Here is a 22,760-nt window from a genome sequence, read left to right as displayed (position 1 = left end):
CTCGGGCTCCCAATTTTGGGAGCCCTTGATTTTTAGGAGCCCCGGGGCTTTTCTCAATTCCAACGTCGGGCTCCTACAGGGGCTCTCAAATCTAAATTATGTACGTGTGCTGACTTTTAATTTCAATTTTCAACTATAAATTATTAACTTCAAATATAAAATTGAAATTTAATATTATGTTAGAGAGAGCGAAGGAATTTTGAAAAGATAAAAAAATTAAAAAAAGAAAAAAAATTAGAGAAATGATTGGAAAAACAAATTTAAAACAATTTATATTTTTCGAAAAAGAAATTGATTTAAAAGAAAAATTAAAAAATAAAAAGAAGTAGGAGATCTACCCCAAATATGGTCGTTGGGGGTCTCCCAACGGCCATATTTGGGGCTGGGACTGGGAGCCCCCCAGCCCGGGCTCCCATTTGGGAGCCAGGGAGCATGGGGCTCCCAGCCCCACCGGGAGCCCAGTCCCGGGGTTCCCGAGTTGGACTCTGTGGGATGGGGGCTCCCAAATTTGAATTTGGGAGCCCCAGCCCCCCCCCCCCCCTCCCCCCCCACATTGGAGTTGCTCTTACACCTTCTATGGAAGCATTTTTGAAGGGTGTTTGGCGGTTAATGGTGCTTTTAAACTTCCCAAACAAAACTTGGGAGTTTTGTTCAAAATTCTGAAAATGAACTCTAAATTGATTATATACAATCTATTTGTTTTTTTTGTTGAAAGTATACAATCTATTTGTTGAACATTGTTTTGTTTCTTTGATCTATTTGATGTAACTATATTGGGAGCGGCCAAAAACACCTGAAAAGAATTGTTGTGAGCACCCGGGGGAGGAGATTGGCTAAGGTCAATTTCTATTGACCCCAAGCATCTGTTGGCACCCGGGGGTGAGATTGACTAAGGTCAATTTCTATTGACCCAAACATCTGTTGCCATTCGGGTATTATTGTATAAATGTCTCGGATCAACCCGTCCAAATCCAAAGCAAACCTTCGTTGGACTTGGACCAGTCCGAGACTAATCCTAGAGGATTTATGCTGGCCCTTTTGGTGGTTTTGGATCAAAGGTTTGGAATCAAAGTTCTTTCTCTCTCTAACTGCTCATCATAGATCGAGCTTGGTTTGAAATCAAAGCTCTTTTCACGGTGGTTTTACTTTCTTTCTCTCTCTAAAACAAGGTTCTTCTCCCCCCCCCCCCCCCCCCCCCCCAAAATTCTTCATTATAGATTGATGATGATAGGTTTGGAAACAAGGTTGTCCAATGATAAAGTGATGTTGGTGATGCGAAGGAGAAGAAATAGAGACGATGAAGCTGTAGAAGACAAAAAGAGAAGAGGAACGGAAGAAGAAAAGAAAAAGGTAGGAGGCGGTCTACGTGCCTCCCTAGTAGGCTAACAGGCACCCGACCTAAATAGCAATTCCTTCGGGTGCCTTTAGACTCTCCCAACTATATTTATTTGGGTTTGTTTTACATTTAGACGGCTAGGGTTATTTCTCGATTGACCCCCTAAAGTGCGAGTCGGTTCTCACGTGAACGCTAAAGTGTAAGAAATGCCAACCTTTTCTATTTTTCTATGCACTGACGGATTTTAACTTTTCAAGATTGCTCTATCTTTTTCTTCTCTTATTTTTGTTTTTGTCCTTAATATTAATCTCTCTTAGGTGTGGAAAAAGGTCTGAGAACCCAAAACTCAACATGGACACCCGAGTTCGTAAGAGTCCACGGGTAACCGAATGCGGGGTGAACTCGACCGACCCGGAGATAAACAGGTCTCGGCTCGGTTTTGAAATGCTACTCGGCATCCCGCCCGAACCCGACCTATTAATATTTACTTGACATAACCGGATTAATAATATCCTCCATGCACCCGATAATAATGTACATTGTGTGTAAATATGTATTCGGGAGTGCTACAGTGACAAAATCCTTGACAAGATAAGATCCTTGACATGATGAGGCATTTTCACTAAAAGACAAAAGTTTTTCAAAGTTTTTTAAAGTTTGACTTTGATCTGGATCGTTCTTTTACCCGTGTGATTTATCGTGTCAAGAATTTTGTCACTTAGCATTTCTCATCTATTATATACATACTTTCACCGGCTCACCACCTTATTTTGTCATTTTGGTCACAACTACCATACAATCATCACATCCACGGCCCACCACCAAACCGATATGTAGTAAAATATATAATTTTATTTTTCTGAGAAAGTTTCACACATTAAACATCAAATAAGTTACATATATTATTATGTATATGAGTATCATGTGTGTATATATATATATGTGTATACATTAGAAAACTGAACGAATTGGCGACTTCGGAGATTCAAAGAATCTACAAATGTTTTTACCAAAACTCATATCACAAAAAAAAAAATTGGAGTATTGTTGTTGTTATTAAAGGTTTGTGATCTTACCTTTTTTCTGCCTTTGCTTTTAGTTCCCTGATTTGTTTTTTTGATCGACCATTCTGATCGGCTTGTGAACTCGATAGTTTTCCTCTCAAAGAAAATTAGTCCGACAAGCAATTCCTTAAGCAATTTATCCTTATCCTTGGAAGATATGCAGTATCTCGCTTCTGAGGAGTGTTGTTTATATACTACTTGTGTACCAGTATCGTTATTGCGACTGTTTATTCAGTGTCACATGAAAAACAGATTGTCTCTGACCTCAGATGACGTTTTCAGAGATAACTCAATGCTATCTCCCTTCTTTTTACTTATTTGAATTTTTCATTATCAATCTTCTTCAATTGTTTTGCTCTTACTTGTGTAATATTTCTTTTAGTTACATACTAGTGTTGCAATGATTCTTACATTGAGCTTATGCAGATCCGAGGTGTTGTAGAAACACTTTTAAGCGCTTTAACTCCTATCCCTACTGCACGTGGACCAAACAATGAGTTCAGTCGACATTGATGAACTCTGATTTGCTATCTAGAGAAGCAGAAAACATTTCTCTTCTTCTAAGCTTGTTGGTGAGATCTTCTTGCTTTTATACTTTTCAGCTAAGTATCAGTTGTGTCTAAATTATTATGCATTTAGGGACTGCTTCTCAATAAACACATCTTTTTGTTTCTGTACTTCAATAGGCAGAGGAAGACTTCTATGTCCGATATAATACACTTCAGCTTTTGACAGCACTACTTACACATTTTCAAAATAGGTACCTTATTATCCTATATAACCCTGCGTTTATATGTTAGAATCCTTGTTTCATTGTAACATCTCAGATTTGAAGGTTTTTTGGTCTCCCATATTAGATTACAAGAAGTAATTCTTACCATTCCTCGTGGAATAACAAGTCTGATGGACATGCTTATGGATCGTGAGGTTAGAAGCGGAATTCACTTTCTGAAGTATCTATATTTCAACTCTATCATAATGTTCCCAATGAAGGAAAAGAGAAGAAAGGGCAGAACCTCAGAAAGCTAATGAGGCTATTACAAAGTGCATGGCCTCTAATTTTACCAGCTTCCAGCCGCGTACTGTCCAACTACATGCAACATTGACTTGGTACATGTCATAAGCAAAGCGGGCAAAAAGATATTGACAACGACTCCAGCATATTCTTTCTTCCGTTTTCTCCTTTTGTAGTTTCTGCTTATTTGGTTAAAATGTATTTACTGATTTCATAGCTGCATATTGATCAACATACTGAAAATGAGCCAAAATTCAATATTGAATCCACGATATATTTGCTTCTTAAAGATCACAATTTCGTAAGGGATCTCATTAATAGACATAAATTTGTATCGTACGTTAATTGGAATTTAAGTTTCTTGTCGTCCCTAATTCAGTCATTGACATGTATGCAAAATGCGGAAGGATAAAGGAAGCAACCCAAATGTTTCATTTAATGTCGTCGAGATTGTTGCAAACACGTTTGCATAACAGATTGTTGCAAACACGTTGCATAACAAATTGTTGCAAACACGTTTGCATAACAGATTGTTGTTCGTTTAAAAAAAAACATATTGTTGCAAATACGTTTGCGTTGTTGCAAACACGTTTGCATAACAGGCTGTTGCAAACACGTTTACAGAACAGATTTTTTGCAAACACGTTTGCATAACAGATTTTTGTAAACACGTTTGCAGAAAAACGTAAAGGAAAAAAACGTTTTTTCCAGGTTTTTTTTAGAAAAAAGTATTGAAAGTGGATCTTGTTAGAAAGGTAATGAAAAATCATTTCTAAATATATAATTTTATAGAAATACGACATCTCAAACAAAAATTATATCGATTTAAAGTTTAAAGAAAAATAAAAGAATTTAGTTACACAAAATGACAAAAAAGGATATTTTAGTATTTACACACTTTTTGACCTGAATAATAATTTTCTAATATTTTGTGCTTTTTTACTCATTTTCAATATTATTTTGATCTTTCTAGAAATTACCCCAAAGAAGAAATTATTTAGTGCCTAAGACCAGTCAATAATGAAAGAAAGCATTGAGGTTTTTCAAGTTTTATCTTTGCAATATGGCCCACCCAGACATGGCCCTATGAATGTGGAAATGCCCTTACTACCAGCCCTGTCACGAAAAATTGATGTTAACATGGTGGCAATCTAATGTTACAAAAAAAATATAGTTAGTGACAGCTCCAAAATTTAAGTTAGACTAGGCTAGAAAATAATACCGTATAAAATGCAATTTGTTTTATACAAAAAACAAATTATATATTGTATGTTATATTTTGTATAAGAAATTGTCGTTAGCATGTAAATCGCCGTTTGTGTAGTATAATTTGTATAAAACAAAACGCCATATGTATACAATGTGTGAAAATCTTTACCAAATACAAATAACCAAAGAAGCAGATTGGAGAAGAGCGATGAACCATTAGTAGAGGCTATGGTTTCATTAGACAGAAATTAGGTTTTAAAAGTAGTAGCAAACACATAAATAAATAGCAGAGGAAAAAACTAAAAATCCATTAAAGGGGAAATGACCAAACTACCAAAAACAAAAAGAGACATGAGACTGAAAAGAACAGGATTATCCCAAGCAAATGTAACAAATAAAACAAGAAGTTATTACCACTACGGCACTACGTGACGATGTGAAGTACGACAAAAATGAAAACTATACATTCATACACAAATAAAAAAATCTGAAAAAGATAGACATACTCAAGTCTTGTGCTGAAAAATCCGCTGCTCGATCAGCTTGATATTAGGGAAACAACTTTACTCGTATTGGTACAAGAGCCATGGATGCTTCAGTGCTTCACTTGCAGATGGACGCCTCCTTGGATTCGTTTCGAGCAATTCCTTGATAAACTCGATAAATCTGATATCAGTAACCTCTAGTTGATGCTCCAATGACGATTCCTCTGGAATTATATACTCTAATTGGTTTGTTTCCTGAAATGAGAACATAACTTAAAATATGAAATCAGCACTACTTTAAGGCTTCGCTTATGGGAGTTTAATGATGGAACCAAATCAACAAAGAAAAATAAAACACGTATAAGAACGTTCATCTTATTATCTCGGTTTGATTCAAAATAAGTAAGAGATTGTAAAGAAACCTCATTCATACGATATAAATCATATTCTTTCGTGAAGTATTTGTCTGTTTCCTGGCCGTTTACTATCATCTCCATATCAATAGGACCAAGCATCCCGATAATCCGTGTAAGGATTACTACCAATGCTTCGTTCGGAAAGAGCACCTGTCAGGAACACCAGACTAAATCACAAGGAAGAAAATATACATAATCGATAATGCATTGCTCAATATTGCTTTTATCTCCCGAATCGCGAGGAAAGATACTAAGAACTTACATGTCCAGAAGAGAGCTCAGCTAAGATACAACCAAGAGACCATATGTCGATCTTTTCGTCATACGGAAGACCAAGGATAACTTCTGGGGCTCTATAGGAGCGAGACTGCACATATAAGTTCAAGTTGTCTGATCGAAAACAACTACTCCCAAGATCAATAACTTTTATCTTGCATCTGCTGTAACTTTTGATAAGAATATTCTCCGGCTTTAGGTCAGAATGGATGATCCCCAATTGATGCAAGAATTCTAACGCCTCTAAACATTGTCGAGTAATACTCTGGAAAAGGAATAACCAACTAATTAATAGCACGAATTAAGCAGGCAAGACGGTTGACCTCTGGCGATGAATTAGACAAAGGGTATGCCTAAAACTGAAAGTACGAATACTGTTTTGAACAAACCTGCAACCTGGGTAGTGTAAAATAAACCTCTGCACCAGAATCCCGATTAAATTTTTGGAATTCATATAAGTTTGCTCGGAGAAGTTCACAGACAATAAAAAGATGCTCCTGCACAAAATTCAGAACCCTCAAATATTAGCTAACGAGTTTCACGAAGTTCTTATATCACTGAAGGATATATGTGTGTGTGTGTGTTCTTATATCACTGAAGGATATATGTGTGTGTGTGTGTGTGTGTGTGTGTGTGTGTGTGTGACCATAATGAAATGCTACTTATATTTTCGACATGAGATGATTCTTACTCTATTGAAAAAGTTTTTATAAGTACCTGATGATAGAAATAGTCATATAGTCGCAAAATATGGTGGTGGTCAGAAGGATCGTGCTTGTTGATAAACTTTAGCAGTTTGATCTCATCTAAACTCTGATCGAAAAAATCCTTATCGTTTTTTATTATTTTCAGGCAGACGTCTATTCCCATCTGTATGTCATGTGCCTGGACAACCTTACTAAAAGCAGCTGAACCTAGGTATTCTGTAACATAATATCTGCCGACTAAGATAGTATTCAAAACAATAGGCAGATCTTTGCTCGCTTCAAAACCCGTCCTGTAAATTATCCATTAAATATACTGGTACAAGAAAATTATACAGAAGAATCTGACCAAATAGATAGATAATCAAAGCTTAGGAAGAAAAAGTCAAATAAGTTATACGTGGTCGTACTGAAATTTGAGTGGCAAATTGAATAACATTAAACCCTCATTATCTGAGTCTAATGTTTGAATTCTTACCTATTTTTTCGATGAATAATTCTCAGATCGAATACTTCGTATTCATCCTCAATGGCTTCATATATTGGCAGGTCGTTTTCAGTACTGCAATTTTCTCCATCACCAGCAACTTGACCATCATGGGCTTCTTCAGCCATTAATAAGCTATCGTCTATTTCAAAGCAATCATCTTCAAATGGTTCAAGAGGTTGCTCAGAAACTTGAATTCCCAAACCAGATCCCTTTTTAAAGTTTTCTCTATTAAAATTAGCCGACTCCTTGTCAATGGAAGAGTTGCCACTTTCCAAAACTCTATTCTCTGAAGTAAAATCCCGACCAGAAGGACATTTAGTTTCACCATTATCGATCAGGTTGGGTTCTTTCACAATTTTTAGGCGGTTTCCATCCTCAAATTCTTCAACATTAAACCCTTCTAGTCCAATACAACAATCATAAATCGGAACCAACAAATTACTTTCACTTCCACCCTTTGGCTCAGCTTCTATACCATTTTCGAGTTGGGAAGTCTTATACAAATGATAACAATCTTTGAGGAAGATGTCATCTATATCATCTACTAAGTTATTACTAAGAAAAAACGACTTGCCTGATGAATTCTCATATTGTTCAATGGCATTTGAGGTTGTTATAAACTTATCCTCACTTCGACAACTAACGAAATCTTTATCGAAATAATCATCATCTTTTTCATCACATAAAAACATATCATTCAACATACCAGAGTCGGGGTAATTACGAGCAGTACCGAATTGCGATAATCTATCAGATGAACTATCATCTGATTTATTAGTCTGAGTTGTTGAGTGAAACCCATATGGATTAGTGAACCCTGTTTTTGAATACAAACATAAAACATCAATCATTAACAAGTTAATGAATTACTTTCAAACTCTACAAATTGAATGTCAAGGAAAAACAATTCAAATTAGTACAAAAGAACTTGTAATAGCAGAAATTATCAGCTAAAACAGATCCAAAAAATGACCTTTTCTCCTAAACCCATTAACTTCAAACCCCTGAATTTAAAGTTGAATAATGGAAGTAGCAATAAGAGAAAAAAAAAATTCATACCAGAAGAACCCAAGCTTATGAAATCATCAGAGCTGGAACTAGGACAGGCAAGAACATTATCAGAAATCCCCAACTTACTTTGACCCGATTCAATTCTAACAGGAGGAAGTGTCGGATTAATCGGAGACTGAAATTTCTCAAAATCAAATGAAATTATATTCTCTATTTCAAGAATATCATCTTTAAGAGCGGATTCTGCTTCTAACAACCCATTTTTTCTCAAGAAACTCAAAACAACTTCTATATCTGAAACCGCCATTAAATTGAAACTTCAAATTACTACCGAATAGATAGATGAAATAGAAAAATAACAAAAACCCATTTTGAGAAATTGAATGGATTAGTAGAGAAGATTGAAAATAAGGGTCAAAAGAGGAAATTAAGGGTTGCATGCTTGAAGAAGGATTTCTCCTTCTTCTGTAAAATTTGAAAGACAAAATTGGGGAACGTCAATCTCTTTTTCTCTTTTTAGGGTTCTTTTCAGGGCTTTTGGTTTTCTGTGGGTCCAAACATCAAAACCACAAAGATGCTTGGTTCTGTGTTATTATCAGCTCAAGTTGACTATACTCTTTGAATAAGGATCGTTGGATCTTATTAAATACATTTGGACCTTATTGAGCTATTGACCTTGTTGGTGATCGTTGATCTGGGGAAGACATTATCTGTGTTTTTAGGTGAGAAGTGAAATAGGAATACAGGCAGATGGGGTTTGATTCTTTTCCTTTTGATGCTTTTCAAATACATAAATTCTACCTGGACGGACCGATAACTTGCTAAATCTTTTACAATCTACGAGAGGTTAATGTTAGTTTGTGATTTGTGCGTGAGTTTTCTGAATATAAAATGAGATAAAAGTATAACAAACAAATTCCTATCGAATACTAATTTTTTCTAAATCTTGTTTGTCCATATACTCTGATTGGAATGGGCGTTTCAGCTCCGTTTTTTAAAGATCGTCATCGAATCAGATTCTTCGAATGTCATTGACGCAGTTTTTTTTGGGAAGAACACATGTAGCTGGATCTCCAGAGCCACTATCGAGGAAATCAAGGAGCTGAAAGCAGTGGCGAGGCCAGAACTTTTTTTTGTTGGGGGCACAGTTTAAGGGTAGTTAATACAAAAATCAAACAAATTTCAACATCTTTAAATATATTATATTCTAATCCATTAGCATATTCACTAAACGAAGCAGGACTAAACTTTCGTGCTTTTTTCCAACATTTGTCGTAGGATACGTACGATTTCGAATTTGACAAGGCCTTTCAAGTAGATACGCTCTTCAAACTTGATATCTAATATTAGGATAAATATATAGAATTTGAATTCGGCATCCAAAATCTGCGAGAAGGTTTGTAAAGTCAATTGTGTTATTTGCATTTCATGAACAATTTATTTGTTTTGTTGATGGTGATGCCACACCAATAGAATTTCATGAACATTTTAAATCTATGATTAGAAAGATTGAAATCCCATTTATTTTTCCACAACTATACATTGGTATGTTTCAGTAGGAGACTTATTGATGTTTACAAAGAAATTGGGTTAATTGAGATAGAGAATTCCGATAGGCCAAATTTGGAGTACTGGAACGCGAACCACCCAAAAAGGGTATGAGGAATCGGGTATACGGTACGTGAGGAGGGATAGAGTATCTGGTAATATTATCTGAGCGAGAAAACTGAATTTCAGAACCACTTTTAGTGACTCATAAGAAAACGATCAAGTTTTTCTAACCAAGAAGGTAAGATGAGATAATAAATGTACACAGCCTCGACATTGATATAGGTAAGGAAATGCACTATAATGTATCATCCCATGCTTCAAAAATAACCTAAAGGGAGATAAATAAAGATAGGTTTTGAATTACCTTTTGTTTGACCAGCTCGTGCTACCATCTCAGATGCTGGTTTTGTGTTTGCAAGAGAAATAGGTGTCAAAGGAGGTGAAGCAACTTCAACCTTATCTTTATTCTGAGGAGTCTCCAAAAGCTTGGCAACATGTAAAGCCATTGCTCTCTGACCACTTGAAGGTATGGAGAAGCTACGAGGAACAGATAAAGGAGGTGTCGGTAATGGAGAAGCTGCACTTGATGTCATCAACGGCACTTTATTCGTAGAAGAGAGTTCTGAACTTCTTGCTAGAGGTGCAGAATGACCAACTAAAGGTGTATTTCTACTTGTGGCTGAACTGAAAATGGGAGGCCTAGGGAGTTCATGCAGCTCGCTTATTTTTGGAGAAGATATAGGCGGTGAAGCACTTGGAGATACTTTAGGAGGAGATGCTGCAGGTACTGGGACACGTGAAAGCAGCCTAGGCCCAAGTTGTGGAGGGTCCATCATCGGTATAGTCCCGCTGGAAGACAAGGCTGGTTTTGCTGACCAAGCTTTACTTGCTATTGGGCCAGAAAAAGCATACCGTTTCATCTTTTTAGTATCGGCAGTACGCGAATCGTGTTGTGGTAATGAGAACCCCTCAGCTAAAGGAGGAGGTAACTTGTTTGAAGAACTGTTGAGGTTGCTCTCTTTGAGTACTGACTGGGATGTTATGTAATGTAGTCCCCACAATTTATCGTCTCTCAAATCTTTCTCGTGCTTTTTTGGTTCCAAAGGTGATGAAAACCACATATTGGGAGTGCCCATAACGCTTGAATGCCTTCCACGGATAATTGGGTTACTAGAACCAGTAGGTATTGAACTCTTAGCATCAATAGGGGTGGGTAGAACATATGTATGAAACTTCCGTGACGAAGATGGCCGGAGTTGCTTTATCCTTTCAGCTGTATCAAGTCTCTTCTCTGCAAAAATCGGGGCCGAATGACTGCCTGTCTTAGGTTCCCTACTGAAGGTGTGGAGATCTGGATAGCTTCTGTCAACGTTTTCCTGCAAAAACACCAGAAGAGACACATACGTAAGCTCAATGATCATGACGAAAAGCAAGCATTCCCGTTTAAAAATCACCTTGATGGCTGGATCATCCCCTTAAATGCGTAACTTTTTTACTTTTCCTTTTGGAAGTTGAAAAGGAGTATTTACAAAAGGAATCAAGGTATGGCAAAGAAATATTGAAAAAATGAAGCATTTACAATATGCATTTCGTCCAGAACTTTTTTTTGCTAAAATCCCGTTTCGTCATGCAAATAGGAAGAGCTATTTTCCAATTAGTAATCCCCAAGATAGGACAGAATTTTCACCTCGGCGGCTTCTCCAGCTGTAGATACTTGAGGAAAAGAAAGATCTACTTGGTCCAGCTGCATGGTAAAATTTGTGTTAGATCTTACACATGGATGGAGGCGTGAATAAGCTAAAGTTAACATAGACAATAACTTGCATAGCTGTCCTCTTTAGGCCGTAATAATACAAAACAAATGACCAAGCCATCTACCAATGGGGTGTCTAAAAATCCCCAATGGCAGAAGGAGATCTGGAATATAAGCCCTACAGCCATAATTTGGTGCTTACGGAAGGAGAGAAATGACAAAATTTTCAAGGACACTAATCCTTGTAGTATCCTAAGGGTGGAAGACAATAAAGGACTGTTATTCCACTGGAATAGAAATATGGGACGGGTAACATATAAATCATACTATGATTTTGTAAACCATTGGAAGGCTATGATGATATATCATGGTCACCTAGTCTTGTATCGTTTTATTCTTTCTCCATAAATATTCATTAATAGTTTGAAAAAAAAAAATACAAAACAAATAAGCCAAAGTAAAAGAGAGGGAAATATAAAAGCTTATTTGTTGAAAGAAATGGATCAATTCTTTTATCTTCTTCAGAAATTATAGATTGAATTAGGTCTCACCTCCATTGAATTCCTAGAAGTTGAAACATCTGGTCTATGGTCATTATGCCCATAGTCAAAACTCAGTTCGCCATCGTCGTTCGCATCATAGCCATGTCCATCACCATCATAACTATCCTCAACATCATCATCCTCAAGCCCACTAAATTGGTAATCTATATGTTGATGCTCAGTCACCGATCTTACTTGCGGGTCAACTGTCTCAAGAGACTTTAGTCCTTTACTAAAGAAATTCACCTGTAAATGCCAAAAATAATGAAAGAATCCATATTAATACCCAAAAACAAGAACACAGTATAGACACAGAATTGTCATAGAAGGACCTGAGCAGCATGGTGCCTCACTGCCTGTGTTAGAAGACTCCGAGTCTGTCCTTGCTTCAATGATTTCAATCGGAAAACAAATAAAGTTGCCTCCTCATCATATTCATCGTGAGCTGTTTGCAACTGATGAGACGAAAATGTCTCAGCCTTAGAAGTTCTCGACTTCCCTTTTTCCTTCTGTGCGGCTATCATGTATTCATATACATTTCTGTAATTGATATACAAAAATGAGATTAATTCACAAAAACGAAAAAAACAATCAAACGATAAAAAGCTGTAAAGGAGTGATAAAGACCTCTTTTCATCACATTGTCGCTTCATTTCCTACATCACAAAAACAAGAAGGAAAAAACACATTGAGAAAAGTAGGGTACTACGAATTTTTCAGTTCCACTTTTGTTATGTAAGAATTAAGGTGTTCTCCTAGCCAGCATCTAGTCACCTTACAAAAGTTATTTTTTGAACACTATCAACTTACAAAAGTAACAAGACTAGTTTACCAGTACCAGGACGAATATATCTCTATCTCTCTCCAGAAGAAATCAGGAAACCCCACAGGAGAGGAAAATGAATAGTTGTGGAAAAATAAATGGGATTTCTGTTAGAATAATATATGTAATAGTTAGGGGTTGTTTAGTAATTTGCCCTTTAAGGGCCTTTTAGTCTTTTATCATTAGTATATATTTGTGAAGTTGTAAACCTAGTTTAAAATGAATGAGATTCATAGCCTCCACAATGTTTCTCCTCCTCCTTCTCTATGATTATTGTTATTAATTTTCACATGGTATCAGAGCATGGTTCATGAAGTTTCTCTATGGGTTAAGTTAGAATAGGGGAGAAGATGAATGTGGTTTTGGTTTTTTAGATATTGGCAGTTTTACTAGTAGAGTAGTAGGATTTGTTGGTAGTCTGAAAATTTGATTTGGGTTTTGATTTGTTGGGATTTGTTTGCAGTTTTAGAAAATCCTGAAGGCGATTTGAGAGCTGGACACGAAAGCTGGTTTTGTGGTTTTGTCGAAAGGGTAGTTTGGAAATGAGTGGTAGTTTCGATTTAGTTTGGTACTAAAGGTTGGGTGGTTTATAGAGGGGAGTACAAGAAGGTGGTTTTAGATTGGTGAAGACGGTTTTTGGTTGGTAGTTTTTGCTGGGTAGCTGAAATAGGTGGTTTTGGATATTATTAAGGGTTGTTTTGGTGGAAATTAGAAGCCTATTTTAGATGACAAAGGAGATTGATTAATTTGGATTGGTTTGGTGAAAAGAGTTAGGCTGTTTTCGAAAGGAGAATAGGCGGTTTTGGTTGGGATGGTGAAGTACGGTTTTGTGAGTAGTGGTTGGGCGGTTTCAGTAAGTGGTTTTTAGGATTTAAATGGAGGCGGTTTTGGTGGATTGATATGCTGGTTTTGTTTTTTGATGGGCGGTTTTGGTGGATATTTAAAAGTGGTTTCACTTATGGTGGTTTTGGAAGGAGCAAGGAAGATGATTTGATGGGGAACAGTAGGGTTCGTTTGGCTTTCGGAGTTCGTACTGAGAAATTCATTTTCTGCAAGAGATCGTTTGGCTTCCGCAAGAAAATTATTTTTAAGGTACCGTTGGGCTTTGGCAGAAAAATTATTTTCTCGTTGCAAATCTGGTACTGTTATTTCGCACTTCTTATTCTTTGTATTTCTTTAGCTAGTTTGTTTGGTGTTGTTTTGATCTTTGGTGTAAAGAAAAAGGTGGTTGGTTTGCTTAGTTTCATTACTCTTCACGAAATTTTTGAATATAAAAGAAGGTGCAATGGTATTGAGTGGGAGTTTTGATTTGACTGGTAGTTTTGAGTGGGCATTGAATGGTAGTATTGAATGGTTTAGGAGGTATTGAATGATAGTTTTGGCTGAGATTTGATTTGAGTGGTTTTTGGGTAAGTTGGTTTTGGAATTTGTAGGAGGTGGTGTTACTGAAATATATGAAAGGGGTTTTGGATTTGATATTGAATTGGTTGGCAGTGTATTTGTTGGCAGTATTGCATTTGGATTGTGGGCAGTATTGCATTTGAGTGTTTGCAATATTGCATTTGCATCTTCTTATCCTCTTTGGGCAATATTGCATTTGCATCTTCTTATCCTCTTTGGGCAATATTGCATTTGCATCTTCTTCTCCTATTTGGGCAATATTGCATTTGAATCTTCTTCCTCCTTTGGGCAATATTGCATTTGCATCTTCTTCTGTCCAACGATTGCATCTTCTCCGTTTGTAGTTTGGCAGTAATTTGCATTATTGAATTTTGGTTTGTAGTATTGGATTTTGATTTAGCAGTTTTGCAGTATTAGATTTTGGTTTGCAGTATCGGATATTGGATTTTGGTGGGCAATATTGGATTGTCGATTTTGGTTGCCAGTATTGGATTTTGGTTTAGCAATTTTGCAGTATTTGGTTTAGCAGTGACTTATTCACCAAGTCACACTCGGTTCCACGCTTTCGTTGCTTAGCTAGCAAACTCTCGATGCTTTTCAACAGCGCACCGTGAGTTTGAGGGGGGGTGTTAGAATAATATATGTAATAGTTAGGGGTTGTTTAGTAATTTGCCCTTTAAGGGCCTTTTAGTCTTTTATCATTAGTATATATTTGTGAAGTTGTAAACCTAGTTTAAAATGAATGAGATTCATAGCCTCCACAATGTTTCTCCTCCTCCTTCTTCTCTATGATTATTGTTATTAATTTTCACAATTTCAATCTTTCTAATCATAGATTTAAAATGAACAAAGAAAACCCAATAAAACTAATCATTGATTTTTTCAAAGAGGGATATCAATTGAGTATGAAATCAAATGTAGTATTAGATTTTCCACTAAAGATAAATCAAATTAGGCACACTCAATCATCTGCCGCAATTGTTTTCCCAACATTGCAAACACAGTTTAAGATGAACTCAGCAAAATAATTTTTGAATCAAAACCCTAAAAAGTAGTAAATCTCAATATTAGATGACATGGAGATAAAAGAAATCAACTAAACTTAGATTTTCTTGGAGATTCAATGAAGCATTCGAGATGAGAAAGGAGGGCTTTTGGTGTTTCGACTGATAGAGAGAGAAAGAGAGACGTAACATAGAGCAAGGAAAACGAACGGGTAAATCTGAACGGTTGGAGTCACGAAAGGATCGAGATTCATTTAATAGACGGTTGATAATGTCCTCCAAGTTAGAGTTTTGTCCCAGTCATAAATCTATGTGGCAATCTAGTCATCATCTAGGAACATTAATTTTGTCCTAGTCACAAGGATCTGTTTTGTATAATAGATTATTATTATTAGTTACGGTAGGATATTAATCATTATTTTGGGATTGAGTACAAAAAGAATATAATATTTTTAGAATATATAGTTCTAATCTTTTGGCTTGATCACTAAATTTTGTATTTTTTGTTGAAAGTCTTCATCAATAAATTGTTTCCACATGACAGTATGGTTATTACAATAAATTTTTTCATATTTGTAAAGTACAATTTATTTAAGCATTTATTTTGGATGGCTTCCATCATTTTTAGTCATGCTAATGTTATGTCAAATGAGAGTAAAAAAGTTAGGATTTTACAACCCTTCCGAATATTACATTTCTTTACAAACAAATCAGTTTCTTCTCATCAATGGAGGTCGAGAACTTTGTTTCTGTAGCGAAAAATTTTGTAGTCTTTTTTCTAATAATGTAAAACCTAAAACGTAATGTAGTTAAGTTCAAAATAATTTAAGTTACATAAACTTTATTTTACTCTAGACGAATCTAAATGGCCATCTTTATTGTGAAACCTCTCCTTCAAATATAATATGAGATCTCAAAACTCAATGTTTTAAGAAGTCACCCCAATAGAATAACAAAAACATTACTAAAAAAGTACACCACAAAAATCGTCTAAATATTCTCTGGTCCATTTTGGCATCACAAAAAAGTGCACCCCTGTCTGTTGGTTAACTATTACGATAAATCCAACTAGGATTAAATTGAAAAAAAAAAAGTATTATGAATGTATTTTTGAATGAAGGGAAAGATGTTTAGTTTTTGCACAGATTTTATATGATGGGTTCGGTGTTGATGTACGTTCTTGAGGGCCTAAGGTAAACTTTCAATTTATGGATAATACAAGGGGCCTCATTTTTTAACTTCACTTCGGCCACCTAAAAGTCAGGGCCAGCCTTGAACTTCGAACCCGCCCCTAGGAGCTATGGGATGTATTGTCGATGTGGGTCCAAAAGTGTTGTCTGATATTGCTCCCTTTCCTTGTATAGCTGCTTAAGGGCCTTCATTCGGTACTCATCGAGATGTGTTCTGAAAGCACTAGATGGTGTAAGGAAGAGCTTTAGAGGCTTTTCACTTTCTCTCCCAACGCTCGCTCCTTCAAAACCAAATCTGCCTCCTCTTTAACTTTGCGGAGATCGTCGCGAAGGCTGCATACGTCTTCATCACTGTGAAGTTCTTCTGCCTTGAGGCGCTCAACCTCAACCATCGATTCCTCCAACTGAGAACGTTCAGTTTCGTTGTGGGTATCCTCTTGTGAACACATTGCTGGAGCAGAAAAAATAACGAAGGTAATTTTCAAAAGCACTGAGTAAGGATTCGGGTTACCGAATTGATGATATTGCTGGAGTCAATCCTCCTTTTAGTGTAACCTGCTGAGGTCAAAAAGTGGCAATTCCGATTATCAGTCTAAAAGTAGAGACTTGATGCTTAATCACGTCTGAATGGTTGATATTTCGTCTGATTGAATGATACTGTTCCTTTAGCTCCCGCTCCTGGAAACTTGGGGAGAAGACTTGCAAAGTGTCCGAAAACCTCTCCCACGCTCATGACAGTCAGTTGATTGTCCTTTCCTCGTTAAAGTATTGAGTATTGGTTGATCCTTAGGGAACGTACCTTGCTGAAGGTGATGTGATGCCCTTTTATAGGCTGCTTTGGACAGACTGTGAGATTGAGGCGGTTCGAATACACCGTGTTGTATTGAAACCACTATTTCTTAGTTACAGTTTCTTTTGAGTTTATCTCGTATCTAAGATAATTGGAAGTTCCTCTCCTTAAAGATGTTTCATAAATTTCCTGCTGAGCAGGGGCGGATCCATGGGGGTGCGAGGGGGTGCGGCCGCACCCCCTCGATCCTCCCGAAAAAAAAACTAGTAGTAATAATTTTTTTTTATATATGTATTATAAAGATATGTATATAACGATGTGCGTAGAAGACATAAAGGAGAGTGTGGCGTGATGGTAAAACCTGGGATTCAAAACTATCTGACCATGAGGTCATTAGTCCGAAACTCACAGCTTTACTTTTTTTTCTTGAAGTGCTCTGTGTCTTTTAAGTATTTATTTAAACCAGCGTGCACAGTCATAACAAAAGAACAGAGTGACCTGATGGTTGTAGGTATGAGCTTCTAGATGTGGAACCAAAGTTGTACGGGTTCGAGCCTAGCTGCCCCATTTTTTAATATTTTTTTTTAAATGTAATCAATTCAAATATCCTAAACTCCTACAAACTTTAATTCATCTACCTTAAATCTCTACAAACTTCAATTTATCTACCCTAAACTCTATAAACTTCAATTCATCTACCATAAACCCCCACAAACTTCAACTCATCTACCCTAAATCCCTACAAACTTCAATTCATCTATCCTACACTCTATAAACTTCAATTCATCTATCATAAACCCCTACAAACTTCAACTCATCTACCCTAAACCTTACAAACTTCAATTTATCTATCCTAAATTCTATAAACTTCAATTCATCTACCATTAACCCCTACAAACTTTCAATTCATCTACCCTAAATCCCTACAAGCTTCAATTCATCTACCCTAAACTCTATAAACTTCAATTCATCTACCATAAACCCCTACAAACTTCAACTCATTTACCCTACACTCTATAAACTTCAATTCATCTATCATAAACTCCCTACAAACATCAATTTATCTACCCTAAACTCCTACATAGTTCAAGGGAGAAGCAGAAGGAATGCACAACAAATTACACAGAGATTTTCAATACCATTATTGATATGCAACTTCAAGAATTAAATGCTCGTTTCACTGAGAAGAATACCGAGTTGCTCTGTTGTATGGCATGTTTGAGTCCATCTAGAGATTTTGCTCTTTTCGAGAAAAGTAAGTTGATGCGTCTTGCTGAATTTTATTCGTCAGATTTCAGTAGTCTTGACACTATGCTACTAAGTTCTCAGCTTGATAATTACATTTACGATATGAGGGAAAATGACGATTTCTCAAATTTAAATGGAATTGGAGCTCTTGCTAGAGCGTTGGTGGAAACTATGAGGGATAAAGCTTATCATTCAGTTTATTTACTTATCACTTTAGCACTAACTTTGTCGGTTGCAACTGCCTCTGTTGAAAGAGCTTTTTCAGCTATGAAGCTAGTTAAAACACGCTTAAGAAATAGGATGAGTGATGCGTGGTTAAATGATAGTTTAGTAGTCTTTATTGAAAAAGAAGTTCTTAGTGAAATTGACAATGAGTCGATTATGAGAACATTTCAAAATATGAACTCTCGTAGAGGTCATTTACGTTTGTAATCGTTGATGTATCAATATAATTAATGAATATAAGTATTTTATTAATTATTGTGTTTGCAAAATAAAAATTTATTTAGGTATATAAATCCGCACCCCCTAAGTGAAAATCCTGGATCCGTCCCTGCTGCTGAGATGATAGATCTTCTAGGAGATGCTTCATCCTTTGAGACTCTTGCAACCCAAGTTAATCAAACACTTAAAATCTTAACCGTCTGAGATCTTTAGGAGGATTTGGGATTAAAACGGTAGTCGCGCGGCGCGCTTCTGTCTAGCCGTGTTCAGAGTGTAAGGCATCAACCTTGCTTACATGGACCCCCCAACTCTCCTTTGAATCCCTGGGCAGACCTGGTCGTGTTTGAAGAAGGCAGGCTGAAACTCCTTTGATAATTTGGCCAACCTCTCGATTTTGGGCTTAGGTTGTAGACCTCTTCGGGCTAAGATGTCTTGTTGCCTAGAGACGGGTTGCCCGTTGGGCTTCTGGTCTTTTCTTGACTTTTTGACATTAGTCAACGAATGACCATTTCAAGTATCATCAAAACCTCGTTAAAACTTAAACCCAGATAGGGAAAGCGGTAACCTGGCCACTAAAATTAAGCCCTCCCAAAGCACAGGCCTAAGGGGGAGCCCTAGTCAAACCTCATTAAACGTAAGCCCGGATAGAGAAAGAGATAACCCGACTACTAAAACTAGACCATGTTAAAGCGCATGCCTAAGTGGGAGCCCTAGTCAAACCTCGTTAAAATGTAAGCCTGGATAGACGAAGCGATAACCCGATCATAAAACAATAAGCTTTGCTGAAGCGCAGAGCGTAAGCGGGGGCTTTGTTAAAACCCATTAAAACGTGAGCCCGGATAGCCCAAGTGATAACCCGACCATCAAAAAACAAATCCTACTAAAACGCAGGCCTAAGGGGGATGCCTAGTCAAAACCCGTTAAAACGTAAGCCCGGATAGCCCAAGTAATAACCCGACCATCAAAAAATAAACCCTGCTAAAGTGAAGGCCTAAGGGGGAGCCCTAGTCGAAACTTGTTAATACGAAAGCCTGGATAGCCCAAGCCATAACCCAACCATAAAAACATAAGCCTTGCTAAAGCGCATGCCTAAGAGAGAGTCCTAGTCAAAAGTCGAAATTAAAAAGAAGTCGTATTCAAAATTTAAACAAAAGCCTCGTTGGCCGAGTACCCACAAGTCCTGCTTCGCAAGCAAAACTTAAAGTCGTGCTCTGCACGCCTCAAACATTTAAAAACCTAAGAGCTTTTAAGATCAGACCTGCCTAGTAGGAAAAATTGGAAGCCCTTCTAGCGCAACCTATGACTACTTAAGAAGGCGTAAAATATCAAGAAGAAAAGCTCTACTTAGGTAGGCAAAGTAATGAATTTACGTAGGTTATTGTACTAATACTTTTTCTATTTTGCAAGAGAGCCCAATATTTTAGTTAGTTATAGTTCATCATCTAGTAAGCCTAGGTCCTGCATGATCTGAACTAACCTACTAACAATCATTGTTTAAGTAAGAATTTTAGGGAGGGAAGATAGCGCAAGAAGAAAATCAGAGAAAAGCCAAATTAAGAAAAACATTTACGTATGCTATAAAAAATCATCACAATTACACATCGGAGGAAGAACGAGAAAAGGACAGAAGTAAAAATTACCACAGCCACTAACCTGCCCCTTCCTCTCAAACGAAAAAGATATCCCATCACTTCGAAAACAACGGGTTTGTAATCGTTCAGAACACCCCTCACAGATTGCACCAATGGACATAAAGTATAAGCGTTGAGAACAACTTCTAGATTCGCATGAAGAGTCAGATGCCCCAAACAAATAACTCTTACAAAACCTTCACCTTCTACCTCGGCGTGAAGGTTTTCAATGGTAAAATCAGGATCAGAGAAAGTCATATAGAAAGCCATACCTGTGTTTCGTGGAGGAAGGGTGACACGAACAGCAAGAGAAGCCATGGTAAAAAGAAGCACATGTGCCCTCTATGAATACACAAGAACTATAAATAAGGCTCGTCGAAGAATTCAAAACGACCGGGCACCATGATCAGAAGGTAAAAGGCATCGCATGGAGAACAAGGAGACGCAATTAAAATAATCAAAGGGAGGCCAAAAACAATGAGCCAATGGAAAATTAATGCAAGGGACTAAGAAGTCATAAAAAAGAAAGAAAATTTTTATTCATCTTGATGTCTAATACAGGAGAAATAACTGCTAAGATACCAAAATGAGCACGTCTACTCCGGTCTATTATAGAAGAAATTACCCGAGAGTCGAAGAAATTATATCTAATATCTTGCAACTAGACCAGCAAAAAGTGAAAAGGAGCAGGGGCAAAACAATCCAAGAGGAACATGAAAACTCTGAAAGATATATAGAGATTGGAAGATCTCAATGCTTCTCCCAAATTAACAAGTTTCTAGAAGGAACTACTGGCAAGACTTCTTCAAGAGAATGGGTCAGGCAGTATATTTCGTTTATGCCCGATTCCCGAGCCTTCTGGAGAAGAGACCCCAATTAGCACCTTAGGTCAGCATCCACATTGCATGAAATATGGAAAACGAACAACTTCTAACCGAAGATCAAACAAAGGTCTTATCCTTGAACTTGAGAAAATCAGAAGACTTGGAGAGGAATCTTAAAGAAAATAATGACTTAGGAAAAACAATAAAGGGAAGATGAAGAGCAAGAAGCCTCGGCTGAAGAGTTAAGGAAGAAAGTGCCTCGAAAATGGCCTAAGTAATAATGATAATGCAAGAAATTGCCACGAATTTCTGACCAAGTCAGACATGGTTATAATGTGACAGGAAGCGACAGGAGCCATGCGACAATCAAATGATAACACGTGTCCCACGACTGACAGAAAAGGTAACGTGAACAGTTACCCAAAAGGCGAATTCAAAAAGCGTGTGATCAGAAGATCAAACGCCTGACGTGAAAAGATCAAAGAATGAGGTAATATAAACCAACTCCTAAGAGCAAAGGCATTAAACGCGCAGCGCATGCGAACAAACGCGCAGATGATGTTAGTAAAATCCAGGCTAGGAGAAAGAACTCTGGTACGCAGACCTCCCCAACAGCGTCATTAAAATGTTCAAGTCACGCGGAAGACAACTGAGCTTCGCGCACAACTCTGATTCAGGTATATTCGAAACTTTGGAGATTTATTTGATCATTTATTTAATTTTTTTATGTCAGCAGATGAGGGGCGGGACTCGTGAATATACAAAAAATAGTCATTTGTTAACCCAAGTTAATGATTATGGAGAAGACTAAAAGCCTGTGGGTCAACCCACATCAAGTCAGTAAGCTGGGGAGGTCAAATGTGAAGGAGGTCTGCCCCTCAAGCTATGAACTGGGGAGGTCGGTACGACTGTCCTAGGCACCTAAGCCCTGCCCTGACTCAAATACCACCAGGTCTGCCCTGGGATTCACGAGAAGGATGGGGAGGCCCACGTAAGCAAGGTCAATACCTTAAGCCCTAACTATGAGAAGGTAGAGAAGTGTGTTAGCGCTTATCGACTTAAGCCCGAATCTGATCAAATAAGATCCCAATCAGTGAGTGTGACGCTCTGTGTTTCGAATCACCTTTTCCAAAGCAGATTATAAAAGAAACTCGCTCGAATTCTCACCAAAACCAGTTTCAAATATAAACCCAAGCCAAAACTCTCATCACGGGTTACAAATCAAGAACAAACGCAGTGGAAAATTAAATGTAGTTTAAATCTTTTTCTTTCTTTTTCCTCCCAGAATCAACTATGAAGAAACTATGTAGTCCATATTAATTCGATAACGATGGAAATTGTTGAATAAGAAACGATAGCCAAATCATATCCGATCTTTCCGTGTGACCACTCAAAATTCATAACTTTTCAAGAACTATCCGATGAGTTGTCTGAACAACCAAAATAAGTATTCGAAACCAAATCTTGAAAATTGCTAGCTCTTCTCAGCGCTTTAAATCGTCTGATTCCCTGACTGAAAATAAGTATCCGAAACCAAATCTTGAAAACTGCTA

At 37.1% G+C, this 22,760-nt stretch overlaps 2 protein-coding genes across 4 annotated transcripts; both read right to left on the bottom strand.

Annotated features, from left to right (window-relative positions):
• Positions 1 to 4,398: 4,398 nt before the first annotated feature.
• Positions 4,399 to 8,649, bottom strand: LOC147533402 (uncharacterized). Of its 3 annotated transcripts, none has more exons than XR_015227505.1 (8): positions 8,055 to 8,649; positions 6,984 to 7,812; positions 6,519 to 6,798; positions 6,191 to 6,298; positions 5,788 to 6,066; positions 5,532 to 5,675; positions 5,131 to 5,364; positions 4,399 to 4,531 (listed from the first exon to the last, which is right to left on the bottom strand). XR_015227505.1 is itself a non-coding variant. In XM_086647233.1 (7 exons), the coding sequence occupies exons 1-7, from the start codon at positions 8,311 to 8,313 to the stop codon at positions 5,188 to 5,190; spliced, it is 2,076 nt and encodes a 691-aa protein (XP_086503359.1). In that variant the 5' UTR covers positions 8,314 to 8,541; the 3' UTR covers positions 4,977 to 5,187. The 3 variants fall into 3 exon arrangements, 1 of the variants encoding a protein (XP_086503359.1); XR_015227506.1 differs by having other exon boundaries at positions 5,543 to 5,675; positions 8,055 to 8,541; XM_086647233.1 differs by lacking the exon at positions 4,399 to 4,531 and having other exon boundaries at positions 4,977 to 5,364; positions 8,055 to 8,541.
• Positions 8,650 to 9,810: 1,161 nt separating this feature from the next.
• LOC147533401 (uncharacterized protein At2g33490-like) lies at positions 9,811 to 12,537 on the bottom strand. The gene is made up of 5 exons (XM_086647236.1): positions 12,480 to 12,537; positions 12,185 to 12,392; positions 11,862 to 12,098; positions 11,245 to 11,301; positions 9,811 to 10,933 (listed from the first exon to the last, which is right to left on the bottom strand). Exons 1-5 carry the CDS (start codon positions 12,503 to 12,505, stop codon positions 9,875 to 9,877), a joined length of 1,587 nt encoding a protein of 528 aa, XP_086503362.1. The 5' UTR covers positions 12,506 to 12,537; the 3' UTR covers positions 9,811 to 9,874.
• Between the last annotated feature and the right edge of the window lie 10,223 nt (positions 12,538 to 22,760).

This window comes from Eschscholzia californica, unplaced genomic scaffold (assembly GCF_041429995.1).
Source record: "Eschscholzia californica isolate CP2 unplaced genomic scaffold, dmEscCali1.0.p SCAF_6, whole genome shotgun sequence".
NCBI classification, from domain to species: domain Eukaryota; kingdom Viridiplantae; phylum Streptophyta; class Magnoliopsida; order Ranunculales; family Papaveraceae; genus Eschscholzia; species Eschscholzia californica.
Note: the sequence above shows the minus strand (reverse complement) of the source record. Positions and strands in the feature narration are given on the sequence as shown.